The sequence below is a fragment of the Carya illinoinensis genome, chromosome 2 (assembly GCF_018687715.1).
Source record: "Carya illinoinensis cultivar Pawnee chromosome 2, C.illinoinensisPawnee_v1, whole genome shotgun sequence".
Classification (NCBI taxonomy): domain Eukaryota; kingdom Viridiplantae; phylum Streptophyta; class Magnoliopsida; order Fagales; family Juglandaceae; genus Carya; species Carya illinoinensis.
The window spans coordinates 6,113,852-6,131,076 of NC_056753.1; the positions used below are offsets into that span (position 1 = coordinate 6,113,852).

At 34.5% G+C, this 17,225-nt stretch overlaps 2 protein-coding genes across 2 annotated transcripts; one reads left to right on the plus strand and one right to left on the minus strand.

The window, feature by feature from the left end:
* The first annotated feature begins 6,095 nt into the window (after nt 1-6,095).
* On the plus strand, nt 6,096-7,861 carry LOC122298966 (U3 snoRNP-associated protein-like EMB2271). The gene has a single exon (XM_043108810.1). It carries the CDS (start codon nt 6,113-6,115, stop codon nt 7,694-7,696), a length of 1,584 nt encoding a protein of 527 aa, XP_042964744.1. The 5' UTR covers nt 6,096-6,112; the 3' UTR covers nt 7,697-7,861.
* Nucleotides 7,862-8,677: 816 nt separating this feature from the next.
* On the minus strand, nt 8,678-13,370 carry LOC122298971 (ubiquitin-conjugating enzyme E2 4-like). The gene is made up of 6 exons (XM_043108817.1): nt 13,179-13,370; nt 12,984-13,063; nt 12,323-12,437; nt 12,157-12,209; nt 11,922-12,050; nt 8,678-9,082 (listed from the first exon to the last, which is right to left on the minus strand). Exons 1-6 carry the CDS (start codon nt 13,220-13,222, stop codon nt 8,952-8,954), a joined length of 552 nt encoding a protein of 183 aa, XP_042964751.1. The 5' UTR covers nt 13,223-13,370; the 3' UTR covers nt 8,678-8,951.
* Between the last annotated feature and the right edge of the window lie 3,855 nt (nt 13,371-17,225).

The following is a 17,225-nucleotide window of genomic DNA, read 5'->3' on the forward strand; positions in this document are numbered from 1 at the left end:
ACAAAAGAATCATACAAAATAATTTCATAAAATAAAGTAATTTTATCTGATATGTTAGATATATTTTATAATAAAAATAATTTTATAATCTGACGAATCACATCAAGGCATATTAGTTTGTGGAATTATTTTTATATAATTTTTTTATAGTTAGAGTATTTTCCATATTAATAACATCTTAAAATGAGAATAGAGGGGTGAAAAGATTAAAGATGTGATGCCCCCCTTCTTTTTAAGCTTCAAGCTTTAGGTAAAAGTTTTGGTTTTATCCTAATACAGAACATCAAAACACTCTCGGTTGTTGTTGCCCTAGATGACATTCAGAAACATCGTGGCTGCTAGCTCAAATATCATAGGAGGAGCGCTTCCATTCAAAACAATTTAAGTTTGAAGACATTTGAAAAAACTATGTTGTCAGATATCCCGGGTCACGTGACCGTGGATAAAAAGAACTGAGCACAAGTTTCTTTCACCCATCTACAGTACTTTGGGGAGGCATTCAATCAATTCCCTTAACAGAAAAATGTTATTCTTTTATGTTAATTTTGTTGTTGTTAGTCGCACAAGATGTAGTATGTTTTAAGAGAAGTATTACAGCCACAAAAATTTTACAAAAATAAACTTATAAACAGACGTAGTTTGATCATATCATACGTTATATCTACTTTATAATATAAATAATTTTATAATATAATCTATCACATTGAATAATGCTAGATCTCCCGCTGGGGGATTCCGCTCCAAAGTTTTTTTTTTTCTTTTCTTTTTAGTGATTAAAAAAAATTGTTTAATATTATTGGAAATTTTTTATTTTTTTAAATACTTAAAAGTATTAAAAAATGATCTTAAAAAAAAAAAAACTAAAAAAAAATAAAAATTAAACCTAGAGGGAGTCCCCAATAGTGGCTCTAGCAAGCTCTGTATTATATTAAGTAACGTCAGCTTGTAAATTTATTTATATCTAATTCTTTTGTAATTAAAGTATTTATCATGTTTTAAGTACTTTTGTAGTTAAATTGCTCCCCGTGTGTTGTTAATTGAATATTTTTCTCCCCGTGATTTTATGAAAGATCGAATTGGTCATTCAGTCAGAATTGATCAATTGGTGAACCGGTAGGTCTTGCCATGTTGGCATTAATGCAATTACGACGTCACATGCTATTTCATGACTAGTACTTAAAAATAAATTAAAAAATAAAATAGTCATTTAAAGACTTTAAAATAATAAATTAAAAGGACAAGATTAAAAAATAAGAAATAAGAGACTTCTAAAAAAAAGAAAATAGCTTTTTATGTTTACTATTTTTAGATTCTAATTAGGATTTCATATTTTTTTTCTTTTTAAGTTTTTTTATGAGCTTTCTTTTTTTAAGTTTTATTATTTTTTTTATTTTTTTATTCTTTATCTTTATCTTTATCTTTTGTGTTTTAAATTTTCCAAAATCTTGGCCTTTTTATTTTTGACTTTTTAAGACTTGTTTTTGGTTTTCTATGATATTTTAAGCTTTTTTTTTTTAATTATATATATATATATATATATATATATGTCGCTTGTCAAATGAGGAAACACCCATTTTTCTTACAATCAAGACTAAGAGGACGTTTGGATAATATGATGAGATAAGATGAAAATTGATCTGTAAATAGTAATAAAATATTATGTAAATAGTAGTAAAATGGTTTAGGATATGATATTTTAGGGCATGTTTGGGAACATATATGTTCTCAAACTATGTCATTACTATTGACAAATAGTTTACTCTATTGAGTTTTGAGAAATGAGACCAAAATAATTGAATAAAAATATTATAAAGTTGAAATATTATTATAATAAAAAATTTTAAAATTATTTTTATTTGAAAATTTAAAAAAATAATTGTATAGTTTTGTGTTTTATTTATAAGTTTAGAAAAGTTATAATGATTATGTAATAATTATATGAAAAAGTTGAATATTTGAAATTGAAAAGTGTTTATATTTACATAATATTTAGAAAAGAAATTATGAGAAATTTTAAGATGAGATTTCATTTACAAACAAGCGCTTAGATTGAATTAAAAAAGGGAAAATTACTGTTTTGGTGCATGCGATTTTCACTTTTTCAAAATTGGTACCTATGGTTTAAAAAGTTTAGAATAAGCCTCTATGAATATGGTCCCTCCATTAGTCTGTTGGTGAAAAATTCTGAAGTGGCAGTCGACCGTCATGTCATGATTGATAAAAAGATGCCCACGTGGCTTCTTCTTCTTTTTATCTCTGCCTTTATTTAAAAACTGTGTCAGGACTTTGTTCTCAAACATGTTTCTCCATCCTTCGTACCCAAAGCTCAACCCCTACCAAAGCTCAGACCTGTGCCCTCCGACCAAAACTTGGTGTGAGGGACATGCTAAGTGTACAAATTCTGATGTGTATTTGCGGCATTCGAGTGCTGGCAATATGTAGAGCACAAAGCAAAACTCAAACACTCATGAAATCATGTGAAGTGAACAAAGGTAACAAAAGTAAGTCCAGCAATTGCAATCCACATCCTCGTGGTTCACCCTTCAAACAAAGTACTACTTCAAATTGTGCAATAAACCGAAAGAGAGGCCAAATAAGCAAAAGGAATTGACGATGCAATGAAATATGTGAATTTTGGGTTGAAAACTTTCATTTGTCCCAATAAAGATGACCCCTGCAAACTAGAATGATGTCTTTAATTGAACCAAATCTAGAGGCATAAATAGCAAAGAAAATGACGATACTAGTGTTTTTTTCCCTTTTGGGTAAAAAAAAAAGAAAAATAATATTTGTAATTATAAAATATAAATGCCATGTACTTCTTTTAAAAAAGTGAGTAAAATTAAGATTTGTATGAAAAAATTAATTTTTAATAATAGGCATCACTCTTTTTTAAAAGGAGTTCATAGTGCTTATTCAATTTATAACTGTATCTAGCACTATTTGTAAAAAACTATGATATTTTGAAATAAGAGGAAAATATGCATTCTTGTGGATTTGGGTCCACATGGGTCTTTGGGAATGTGAAGCATGAGAGAGGGTGTCAGTGAATGTTGCCCAGATGACTAACACAAGAGGGGGATGAATTGAGTTGTATTAAAAAAAATAACAATTATAAATCAAATATACAATATAAAATATAAACAAAATACGAAATAGCAATAAATATAAAGAGTAAGGGTAAGAGAGAAGCAAACTCTGTATGTTAATGAGGTTCGGCCCCACTGCCTAAGTCCTCGCCTCAAGCTACTCCTTGAGGATTCACAAATTTACTATTCAACCTCCTTCAGGTGGAGATAGAAATCTATTACACCTTTGAACAACACCGCTACAAAGGATCCGTGTAGAACACTTTCTACACTTACAATCACCTTACACGTGGTGATTCAACTATTCCCTGTGTAGAACACTTTCTACATGCACAAGGGTTATACACACCCTTTTACTAGGGGTGTAACCGGTCCGGTTCGGTCCGGTTTTGTACAAAATCTAGGACCGAACCGGTAGGCACCGGTTTTGTATTTTTCAAAACCGATTACGCACCGATTTTCCTCCTAAACCGGTATTCCGGTTTTACCGGTTTCCGGTCCGGTTTGGTCCGGTTTTCCGGTTTTAATAAAATACAAATATTTTATAAAAATTATGTTTAAAAGAAAAAACTGATTTAAAAAATTCTATTTACCATTTACAAAAATCTGCTTTACAAAAAAAATCTGCTATATAAAAAAATTCTGCTATCAAAAATCTGGTTTATAAATAAAAAAAAAAAAATCTGCTATGTAAAAAAATTCTGATATAAAAAATCTGTTTTATTAAAAAAATCTGTTATATAAACAAAATTCGCTATATAAAAAACTGCTATAAAACAAAAACTAAAATAAGAAATCTAGTGTAAAAAAAAAATCTGCTATAATCCTATATTAGACGATTAGTATTAGTATATATATATTAGTATTAGTTATAGCTATATAATATATTAGACAATATAATAGTATTAATATTAGACTATTAGTATAGCTATATGTTAGTATTAGTTTTGATGATTTAGTATAACTATATTAGTATGAGTATAACTATAATCTATATTAGAATATTAGTATTAGTATATATATGATTATTTTTTATGTGATTAAAAATTATATATAATATAAAATATATTATATATAATATTAATATATAAATAGTACCGGTCCGGTCCGGTTCGGTCCGGTCCAAAACTAACCGAAACCGAAACCGGACCGGTTCCGGCCGGTTTTTCATTTATGAAAACCGATTCCGGACCGGACCGGCCCAAAACCGGCACAACCGGTCCGGTCCGGTTTGGTCCGGGCCGGTTTTCCGGTTTGTCGGTTTTTTTTTACACCCCTACCTTTTACTGATACAAAAGCTGATAGTTGGTAGGTTATTAGAAAACATTCCTCAATGAGTGGAATAAGAACAATACAGCACAAATTATATCTCTCAAAATGAACAAGAATTAAGGCTCAATGCTTAGAAAAGAGAGAATGAAAACTTTGAATGAATGTTGTATGCTCTTGGTGTTGTGAATGTGAAGCTCTCAAATGATCTATTTATAGACATATGAGATTTCATATTCAAATTTAAAAAGATTCACATGTCAAAGACAATATCATTCACTTTTTCAAAAAATTCAAATAAAAAGTTCTTCTTTTTCAATTGTCAAAGATAACATCATTCATTTTTTAAAAATTTCAAACCTAATCTTTTACTTTTTGCATATGACAAAAGGAGCACATTTTACTTTTCAAATATTTCAAACCTAATCTACTTTTTGCATATGACAAAAAGAGCATACTTTACTTTTCAAATATTTCAAACAAAAAAATCTACCTTTTGCATAAGTCAAAAAAAGTATCAATCATTTTTAAAATATTCAAATAAAACATACACATGTGAAAGATGAAAATTAATCATTTTTAATATTTTCAAAGTTCAACCCTTTAATCAGGGTATGCGCATGTGAAAGATGACAATCAACCATCTTTCAAAATTTTCAAATTTAATTTTCAAAATATTCATGCACATGTGGAAAATGTATTTTAATGCTTTATGATAAAATATTAATTTTGAACCTTAATCCTAATTTCGAATTTTTAAGAGATTTACAATATTACTCTATGACTTTAATGTGAACTTGTTCCCTTCTTGCTCATGCTTGTTTTCTTGATGTGCTTGACTCCATTGTATAGAGAACTTGAGCTTAAGACTCCTTTATTCTTTGAATTTATTTGTTATCATCAAAATCCACGTGTAGATATATAATTACACAAAATTTGAAACATTGGGTTCAACAGTGAAGAAAAGTGAAACAAGAGCCTAATAAGCTTTGATGGGTTTAACTGATCTGAAAAGATTTCTATGGAGTCGTTTGATTCTTACTAGTGCTAAGGAAGATCGAGGAGGTGGCGATAGGAGGTGCGACGAGAATGTCTGATGGGTTTAACTATATTGAGTTTATGGTTGAAGGGATCAGGTTTGAGCTATTGGATGCAAGGGGCTTCGTTCTAAGTTTTTAAGGCTCCATTTGAAACTTGGACTGAATTGTGATCAACTCAGTTCAGTCTAATTTTAAGCTGAATCTAATATCCAAATACTCAACTCTCAAATCACTAAATTCATCTCAACTTTAAACCTCTTTACATGTGAGATCCATTATATTTTTCAGCTCAACATCTTTTTATACATAGAACTCACAACCTTTTTCAACTTTTCATAAATATATATAAATTAATCTTAACATTTAAATACATCTAAACTTATTTTAAGTAGATTCGCTAAAATTTATTGTAATATTATTTTAATACACTATTATTTATAAAAAGTTTAATTCATTTCATCATACAAATAGGAGTTATTAGGGGGTTGGCTAGGATGGCAAGGATGCTAAGGGTAGGAGAAATGTTTAAGAAGCGAAATGTTTGAGAAGCTTTGACAAGTTTTCGAATCAAGATGGAGGAAGAGAAATAAAATAAAATAAAAACCACGTGTGCTTTGGGTAGTAGAGGATGTCAGATTTGCATGAACCAAAAGCCACGTAAGAGAAAACCCTAGTTTCTTTGTGAAACGTACGTCAGTCACCTTCAAGCAGTATATGTGTATAAAGACCTCGGATCTAAGCCCCTACGCCCCAACAAGTCCCGAAGACCTTCCGTGCCAGCCAGAGTTTGAGAAGATCATGAAGAAGAAGAGTGTGTCAGCGGCTTCAAGAGGAGCAGCGAGAATGGGCAAGAGATTTTCTCGGGACCCCTTTTTCATCACTGAGTCGTCGAAGAAACGGCGGAAGATTAGCAAGGAGAGTGACGTGATAGAGAGCGACTTCTCGGACGAAGACTATCGGTTTCTTAGTTCTAAAGGGCAAGATCATGATAGGGATGAGGAGGAAAGTGTGGGCGAGAAGAGGAAGCGCTTGGCTATGGCGCACTTGGACAAGGTTCGGGGAATTGCAGTGAAAGAAGAGGAGGAGGACGATGATGAGGAAGGTGAGAAGGAAGGGCAGTACTGGGACTTGCGCGTGTCGAGGATTTTGCAGCAGGAGCAGCTCGAGCGGACAGGCCGTTTTCGCCGAGCCCTTGCGTCTAGGATTCAAAAGATTGATACTACTGATGATGAATTCCGAGTCCTGGTGAAGCACCGGCAATCCGTCACTGCCGTATCTCTTTGCGAGGATGACTCCAAAGGTTTTTCAGCTTCCAAGGATGGCACCATTTTGCATTGGGACTTGGACAGTGGGAAACGGGAAAAATACCAGTGGCCTACGCACGAGACACTAAGGGCACACGGGGCCAAAGAGCCAAGTGGTCCGGCTGCAAGGCACAGTAGACATGTTTTAGCACTGGATGTTAGCTCCGACGGTCGATATTTGGCGAGTGGAGGCTTAGATCGCCATATTCATCTGTGGGATACCCGTACACGAGCGCATATTCAGGCTTTTTCAGCACACAAAGGACCTGTATCGTGTTTATCTTTTAGGCAAGGAACTTCAGAACTTTTCTCTGGTTCATTCGATCTTAAAGTTATGAAATGGGATGTTGAAATGAGAGAGAAAATAGAACCCGATTTATGTGGGCAGAGAGGGAAAATAATACATATGGATTGCCAGTGGAAAGAACGGGTATTGACTGTTGGACGAGATCGAAAAATGCTGTTGTTTAAGGTCGATGAGAATGAGTTCTCGCAATTCAAAGGCCCCTCAAAATCTTATCTGGAATGTTGTTGTTTCATTAGTGACGATGAGTACTTGTCTGGCTCTGACGATGGAAGTATCGAGCGCTGGAGCATATTGCGAGACAAGCCCATATACATTTATAAGAATGCTCATACTTCCTGGACTGCAAACAAGAATCTTGAACAAAAGGATAATGAAAGGACCATCTCCAGTTGTCATTTTCAATTGGCAAATTCCTGGGTCAATTCCTTAGCTGTGTGCAGAAGCAGCGACCTTGCTGCATCGGGAGCTGGGAATGGTTCTGTTCGATTATGGGCTATTGAAAGTGAGACCAGAGGCATTCAGCCATTGTTTGACCTTCCGTTGGTTGGGTTTGTGAATTCTCTGGCCTTTGCTAGATCTGGAAAGTTCCTAGTTGCTGGAGTTGGGCAGGAGCCTCGTTTGGGAAGGTGGGGACGTATCCAGTCGGCTCAAAATGGAATTGCAGTTCATTCCCTTCAGCTCTCATAAGATTGGATGATTTTTCTACAAAGTCTTATCTTAGATTTTTATCTTAGATTTTCTTAATCTCAATAGCACATTTTAAGTTTGATGTTTTATTTAAATGGTTAACATATGATCAAACCACTTAAAATGAGCTGCGATCAATAAGTACTAGTGTGATTAAGATGAACATTGTCATTTCTTCTTTGATTCATACGAGTTTTATGGTTCGGTACGAATTTAATATTACTTATAAATACCTTTGATTTTAGCACTTAGTTTGGTTCCGTTGTCTGACTTGTAAGCTTGTCGATCTTGGTTTTCGAAAAATGGTATATTGTCTGATCTTCCCTGGAGGTCAAAGGCTGCTGCTTGTTCGTAATGTTTGATCATCTCATGTAGATCGAGTGGCTCTTCTAGAAACAGCCTGCATAATAATAGCAGGAGCACAGTTATGCAATTTCATTATTTTTTTTATTGGCAATATGTGTCTAGAAATCAAAGTCCCGACTAATTTGACAAGAAAAATATTGGAATTAAGTAATATTATTTATATATATTAATTGAGTTCTCGAAGAAAATGAATAAAGAAAAAAGAGCTGGAATCAAGCTTTGAGTAAAACTGATCTGTAGAGTTACCCCTTCATCATCACGTTCAACAGTCCATTTATTGAATGATATGTAGTGCGATGTATTTTGTGTATCAATTTCTGTCTCCCTCATTTGTTGCTTTGGAGTGCAATATATTGGCACTGGGTGTCCAGAAACAGCGTCCTAATCCCGGAAAATAAAGGAGAAAGTCCCTTATCACTTCTCATCTATTGTACCTCGGGAATTTCTTGATCAATATAAGTTTATCTTGTCCAGAGGGGGAAGAAAAATTGATACTACTAACATTGAAATGCTCTTTCATTACTTAATCGTTGTTCTAGGTTACTCATCTAATGGCTTTGAGTTTTACATCTAACACCATCGATTCTTGCATCAATGGTTCAAGTGCAATACCAGTTCTTGTAAAACTTGAGAGAATCTTCTTTCAATTACACAATGAAATTGCACTGTACCATGCCCTTATGGAAACCACGACAACAACAAAGCAAATGAAAAATTACAGCATGAATGGAAAGTGCAATTATTTACAATGACAGGAAACAAATAAAGGCAGTAAACTCCACACCTATGAACAATTCTATATTCATTGGAGCCAGGTTTATGAATTAACAAAAAGCTAAAACACCATTTACAACTAGAGATTTAAGTTTAAAGGACATCCCTTGAACACCTATGGATCTGCTTTGCCTGCTACTTGGTCATCGCTGGAATCAGATTCATTGTCACTAAGTTCCTCATCACTGGACTTTTCTTCTGGGCCAGCGCCAATGTCTTCTGGCTTGGCATACTTCTCACAGTATTCTGAATCGAGAGAAAATACAAGCAACATGAAGCTATGTACGGTGTACCATTAAAGTTATGGGAAATGCAAAGCAAAAGCTACACAGCTCGTCATCTAGAGAATGTTTGGGTCAAAAAAGTTACAAGTCATGCCATGTACAATGGAGTGTGCCAAAATCGACAACAAATAGAGGGCAATTCTTTTTACAAGTAAAATAACAAATAAAGAAATTTGATTGAAATAACTGTCTTCTAGTTGTTTGTCTACACTCACAAGACGAGCAACACGCCCCCACCCCTTTGGGATGGTGAGAATCGCCATTAGACCAATGACCTATTTTGGCTGAATGCCTCCTACATGTCAAGGAAAATGAGTCCACCATAAAGAAAAGTGAGTAAACAGTAACAACAGACAGAGAGCTCTCAAATTGAGCTTTGCTCAGTAAAGAGCACAACATCTAGATTGCAGTAACATCGCCTCACTTCCTTTTTATGGGTGGGCTGGGACAACCTGCTAGCATTAAATTGTTACTGCCTTAGAAATGTTCCTTCACCAACCCAATGTGGCCAAACACACAAGTCATTCATCAATTTAGTTTTAAAAGCATGACCTAAATTTGGGCATTACAAAGCAAACCCAAATCCAATTTGCTTAGAGTGGGGTTTGAGTTGGCTGACTTGGTACCATTCATTTGAAATGCACCCTAATTGAAAAGATCTTCCAAGCAGGGTCACTGATCTAAAACTCTACCACTGATGCATTTTCATGGACTAAACCTGGAAAATACTGTTCTTGCTTCAGAAAGCAATATAAATAGATATAAAGGCAATAAAGACATGTTTAGCCACGCACCATCAAAATATCAAGTTCCACTGCATTTTGAATTGCAAGAATAAAATTCTTAAAGCCTATGCTTCTTTCAGAGAATATTCTGTTCTTCTAACATACTATTACTATCACATTGTTCATATATTGCCAATGACAACATCAAATCCACATATCAACAGCCACTTTTACATCCCTGCCTCCACCATCATCAACACAAAATGCAGCCGCCTTAAACCATTGGCACGATCTTTTCCACCATATCAATGTCATATTTCATTTATGCCTTCAGTTTTCAGTGGGTATGCGCATGGTAATTTACAAAACATGACTTTTAATTTTCTCTTAGAATCTTTTCAACCTTCACTGGTGATACTATTTTACTATCTGTCACCAGATAGGTCTATAGCCCTTAGGAGTCGAAGACATGAGCACAAGATTTCACAGAGAGTGCCTTTGGGCTCCATTTTGCACTAAGGAAGAAAATAATATTTTTATATATGAATTACTTAAACATATTTACACGGAAACAATAATTTTACCATGTGGAAAAGGCAAGGATAGTTCAGTGATGTTGGTGGGGGTTGGCATTGATGGTAGTGGTTGCAGAGCCTATGGAATCAGAGCGGGAATCGCAATAAAAAGGGAGAGGAGAGGATGGTCTCAACCTGATTGTAAATGAAGACGTAGTGAAATGAGGTATGCAGGTTGGCAATTTTGTTAACAATAATAGCATAATAGGAAGCACCAAAGCAGTAATGGTGTTGGCATATGTAGCAGTGCCAATGCAGGTGATGGTTGTACTACCAGAACAATGAGAGTTCAGTTAACAATGTTTATCTATATCTTTTCTGCTTCTTTTTCGGTTTTCAGAGTAATAAAAGTCCTCACATGCCATTCAAATGAAGCTATGACTTGCCGCCATGAATGAAGAATTCAATGTGGGTGCCATGCCAGCAAGCCTCAAAACTCTAGACATGATGACTGTAAATATCATCTTTGTTTTTATTTAAATTTATTGTTAACTTTTATTAGTAAAGTATTGATAATAATTTATAATACTAGTTGTGCATAATATGTCCAAGTGTTGGTTTGCATGATGAAGAGCCATTAGAAATGAAAACTAACAAGAACAATAATGATAATGATAAAAGAAGTATTTACCAACACAATGCACAATTGTAAGGTACATGAAGATAAATTCTTTTTACAGTTGTCAGGTTTTCAAGAGTCAATGCACCAATTTTAAGGTTGAACAGGCCAAAAAAATACCTTGAAATTTTGCTTATATGTATTCTTTGCTTTGAAGAGTTTTCTAATAAATAATGTAGAAAATAAGATAGGTTTGCCATTTACAATAACACAAACAAAACAAGACTGCCATTTTACTTGTATACCGGTCAGAACTCCATGGCATTGGCAGAAACTATTTTCCTAACCAAATACAGATAATTCAACCTCGGTCATTTGACTTAAAGGTTCCTTATCACTGTCCAACCCTTAGCTGCGTTGATTGTTCGCAAAAAAGCATGGTCAGAACTAGCACTTATAATATAATTTAGGTTTATTGGTATAAGTTCACAATATATCTCACATCTCAGAGATAACAATGTCATGTGCGCACATAATTGTATGCATGTTAATAAAATTATTAATATTGAAGAATGTAAACTGAATTCTCAACAAGTATATGTGTGAAGTTCCCAAAACTGAAGTAGTCATTCAAGGAGTACGGCAATGACTTTTTACTCCACGACCCACTTATAATCCACAAGAAACATATGCAGTTAAGTACTATGCTCTTGAAAAACATAATGATTGAAAAAAGCCATGCCTCAAGTACTGCAGCTCTAGCTCTAAACTATGAATGTCATAAGTTAAATACTCAAAAAAATTGAAAAGTACTCTATAAAAGAATTTGAAAACAAGGGGTAAATATTGGAGAAACATGAAGCAAGTTTGTAAAATTTCATCCTGGTATATTAACAATATAAGGCATAACCAGGTAACAAAAACTTAAAAAATGATCACTACCTTTAACTCTTTGTTCATAAGCAGCTCGGTCACGCATCATCAAAGCTGCAGCCTCTCCGTTCAAAGGGTCTGATGGGTTGGGGTACAGCAGAAGCTGTGGTAGGAATACTTCGAACACATTTACAAGATCTGCAAAACACGGATGTCAACATATGAGACCAGCAGCTCTAACCACCTAAACTGTAAGGGAAAAAGTACTGTGATTTCAACGAAAAGGCTCAATTAGTTTAATTACCAAACATGGGGCTCCAAGTCTGATTAATAACATCTAAACAAACTGAACCTGACCTGAAAATAATATCAGACAATATGATCACACTTGCACACAATTCCTATTAAAAGTAACGAATTTGGTCAACTAGCGAATACAAAATATACAGGTTCTTAACATGTATACTCACATTTCATCAACATTTGGATGGTAGATCTTATTAATAAAGCCTATGGATGGAGATTTATAAGGATAAGCATCCGGTAGCTCAACTCTTATCCTCCACACACTTCCATGATAAGGGCCTGCCAGAATCCATCATATGAATGGAGGAAAAACACCAGTTCCAAAACTGTACAGCACCATTCCCAATCTAGTATAAAAACTTCTGAAGCCATTGAGAAATAGCAACCAACAAACCCACCGATGTTATAAAGAAGTCCTTAGCTAATCTCTACCGGGTAAAATGGTTCTAGATTTCAACCAGAAGGCCCCGGTATATGCAATATAGAAATCAAATACAACTCACTAACTTGCTTTCTAAAACCCGAAAAAGCAGACTGGTACCTAAAACCCAAAAATTGCACAAAGTCGTGGGGTCAAAGAACTGAAAAGCAATTCTAAAATATAACTTGAGATAGTCGATAATTTTTGCATCTTTCTATCATAACCTGTCTATGAATTTAGAGCTTATAAACATCACCATATGGTCGAGGTAGCTAAAATGAGAAAGATTGAACAAAAATAACAAAGACCCATTACAGCAACCATCGGTAAAGCTTAAAAATTCATGCAAAAGCACCCAAAAAAATGCAGAAAACAAGACACAAATAGCGGTATTGAAGATTTACTATCGATGGGTCCGTGGAAATCAACATAGAACTCTTGCATGCCATCATTGATCATCTCTACCTTGTAGTCACTCATCATCCTAGTAAAAATCAAAAATTCAAAAACGAAAAAAAGGGTCAAAATTCACTTTTAAAACTTCTTGGACCCAAAATAGATTCTAGATAAACAGAGAGGTTATTGATTAGAGGATTAACAATTTCATCAAATCCATCTCTCGGCGTTTGCTTGGGGAAGACATGGTTTTTCTTCGTAATTGTAGCTACGTTTCTCTTTCCAGCGGTCTTTGAAGGAGGTGTCAGGCTGTCAGCTGAGCTTCTTATACAGCTCAGAGACAAAGGTAAAGACGATTCAGTAAGCAGTACTTGAAACTTATAGGAGATGATAATAGAGAGGGAGATTTTCCAAATAGGACCCGGAAAAGTTACATATTCCTCCCTTGCCACCCTTTTCCATTTGACGGCTTTTAGCAATTTAGTAGCATATTCCATTCTATTCTTTTGAGAAAAGATTTTCCTTTCCCTTATCTTACTTTTCTTTCTTTTCTTCCCTTCAATTTGTTTTTTCCTTTTTTTTACAGATTTTAAAAATGTCTTGATTTGGTGGTTTTAAGCTTTAAACACAAGGCTACTGTATTCTGATAACAATATATATATATATATTATGCAGAAACCATTCCAAATTTTTTTTTAGTGATTTAAAGGTGCAAATGCTATGGGGAAAAAAACATAGGAAGATAAAAGAATAAAAATGTTGCATATTTATTCAAAAATTCTATATACAGTCATTTTTATATATTTTTTATGAACTTTACTAATGTGATTGGCTGTCTCATATTTTTTTAATATAAAATATTTATTTTAACTAATTATATCAAATAAATGTATAAAAAATACATAAAAATAATTATAGTTAGCATATCTTTTTCTATCTGCCAACATCTTTTTGGCAACTTGATCTTTGACCAGCACCTTTTTTAAGTGTTTCTCTCTCAATATAAAGGTATAGCTTGGTGAGTGGGTAAAGCACATTTATATATATGGGGATTCTATTCTGCTCAACTTGGTTAAACAAAATTTATTATTATTATTATTATTAACAAAAGGATATATTCATGATCTTTTAATATGACATTAAATAATTGATAAATAAATAAAATTAATAAATATTTTTTAATATATATTTGATTACAAGGGAATTATAGTTAAAACAATAAATAAGATTTCTCTATTTACTCTCCCAAAAGTGGTATTAAGTCACTAGAGAGAATACATTGGCTTCTAAATGAGGGAATTTTCAGGTATAATTGTTTGCATATATTATTGTAGCTAACCATGTTCATAGTACTCCAAGTCCAAAGAATGGCATCGAAACAATAAGACCTAGAAGTAAAATGGTGAGATACGAATGTTCTTTTCTAGGATTTACAACAAGTGAACTAAGAATTTTATACCACCCAACAGGAAAATCAAAGAAAGAATCAAACCAGGTAGAATTGCATAAGAGTCTGAAACCATATACCTAGAATAGAACTCCTAAGACAACTAGGCACAAGAAACCTAAAATAAACATGTATACAACAATTGGGTCAATGCAAACCAAGTATCCGAATTCTTCAATAATCCAAAGAAGGAAAAAAACACACTATAGAACCAGAAACCTATTTACCAGACCACAGAGTCAGCCTTGAATAATGCTTAATTTTCTCTACCTCATAAGAGACGGCAAGCAAGGGTACAGCAATAATAGGACAAAGCGAGACTACGTGACTTCTCAGTCGAATTTGAGATGACTACATATACGTCGCTATGGGGACCATTAGGATGAACTGATGACCATGCTGAGACCTAGGGCTGGGCAACCGGGCCGGATATTTTTCCGGCCCGATCCTGAACCCGGATAACCGGGTTCCGGTTACGGGCACCGGCCCGGAAAACACCCGGGCCGGTACCCGGTTTCTAAAACCCAGGTAAACCCGGGTTTTTTAAAAACACAAACCCACGCCGTTTTGGCACTGGGTTATATGCATCCCGATTCCCCCCCACCCCCAATCTGACTCTCTCTCTCTCTCTCTCTCTCTCTCTCTCTCTCTCTCTCTCTCTCTCTCTCTCTCTCTCTCTCTCTCTCTCTCTCTCTCTCTCTCTCTCTCTCTCTCAACGAATTTTCCCGAAACCCTAGCCTCATCCCGTCGTCGCCGTCATCCACTCGTCGCCGTCGTCGCCGTCATCCACTCATCCCGTCGTCGCCGTCATCCTGTCGTCGGAATCAAAAACACAAATCAGGTTAGTTTTTGATAAACTCTTCTTCCATTTCGGTTCTTTAGTTTATGGTGTGGTTTGTTTAGTGGGTGTGATTTGTTTGGTGTGGTTTCTGATTTTAGGTGTGATTTGTTTTGGGTTTTTGATTTGGGTGTGATTTGTTCTTTCACAGTCGATTTATCTATTAGAGACAGAGTTGATTCATGCGTGCTTTTTTGGTTTAGGGATTTTTCATAATCCAACAAATTAATTTATCCGAACCTATAATTTCATCAAAATCCCTTACTAGATCTTAGGAGATCATCATATTACTTCGAAAAATACCTAGTATATATATATCTATTTCTGAAAAGAGAAATTTATAAATAGATTCTGCCAGAATAATTAAATAGAATGATATTCTTATAATAATTAATTCCCAGGCCAAGTTAGAAAAAAGCTAGGATACTAATTTTTCCATTTTTCCCTTTTAATGGGAAATGAAACATGTCATAAATGGATGTTCATGGTGCTATTAAAGTTGAGCTTGTTGACTGCACCATATTTATTGACTGAGATTTTCCAGACCAAAAAGAGGCAGATCTGCAAGCAAATAAACAATGACTAATAAGCACATACAAGGCTGATGTATGGCATGCTACTTCCTACCCCTATCTTATCTCCTAGAATATGAGTGAAACACATCCCTACCATTAACATCACCTCTGTTTTTTTTTTTTTTTGGTGAAACACATTAACATTCTATCGTAAATCATTGTCATCTCTTTAGGTTCTTTGGTTTTTTGTTTTCATATGCATCCAAGAACTTTAAACCACATGGCAATATAATTATGTGCAATATAATTATGTGTATTAACAGTCTTGTTTGTATTTTGCATGCACAGAATATAATTATGTGCTATTGTTTATATATTTAACTATGTATTTGCAGGTTTTTTGCTTTTGCAAATGCTGTTGCATGTGCCTTCTCTGTGCTGTCCTTGCTGTACTTGCATCTACTACTTGTTCTTACATGATTTGGTATGGTTGTCTACGGATCAAGATCTGGAAGTGGGTTTGCATTGCTGGAAGTGGGGTTTGCATTGCTTTTTTTTATCATCAGGAATTATTGATCATTAGGAATGTTGTATTAATTTGATTTATCTTCTCATTTTCACTTTGTGTATATTTTTGCACGAATTGGGATGAGTTTGTAATGTGGAATGTTGATCATCAGGATTTTTTTTTTTTTTTTGAATTGGATCATCATGAATTTTTTTTTTTTGAATTGGATCATCAGGAATTATTGATCATTTCCTAATGTTGTACTAATATGTAATGAGGAATGTTGATCTGAAAAAGAAAAAGAAAAAGAAACGTTATTTGCAAGATCTGAAAAGGAAAAATAAACGTTATGTGCCATAAAAAAAATAAAAATAAAAATAAAATAAAATAAAATAAAATAAAAAACCGGGTAAAGGCCGGAACCCGGATTTCCGGGTTGTAAAAACCCGGATCAATCCGGGTTCCAACCCGGGTCATAACCCCAGTATATCCGGGCCGGACTCCGGCCCGGATTTGGAATCCGGGTTCCGGGCCAGGTATACCCGGATACCCGGTCCGGTACCCGGTTGCCCAGCCCTACTGAGACCATCCCATATAGGCACTATAATAGATGACCAAAGATACACGGAGATTTGTCGGCTAACCCTCTAGTTTTTGGCTGTGCTCGGATGGAAGGAAGAAAGGGTTTCCTCATTGGGTTTAGGTGTGATTTCTCAAAATTGTTAGTCCTTAACCATCTTTGAATGGAGAGAAGAAGGAAAAGGCCTTTCCTCTTTGAGATCAGACGTGCTTGAGAGGGGATGCTTGTTTTGTTTAAATGTCATTAGGTGGAGGTGTTAAGACTTAAGACTTTCGCGTAGAATTTTTCATGAAGAATATTCTCATCAGATGCCTAACTACCGAAAGGGTAATCAAATAAGCTGAAGCTAGACGGAGGATATT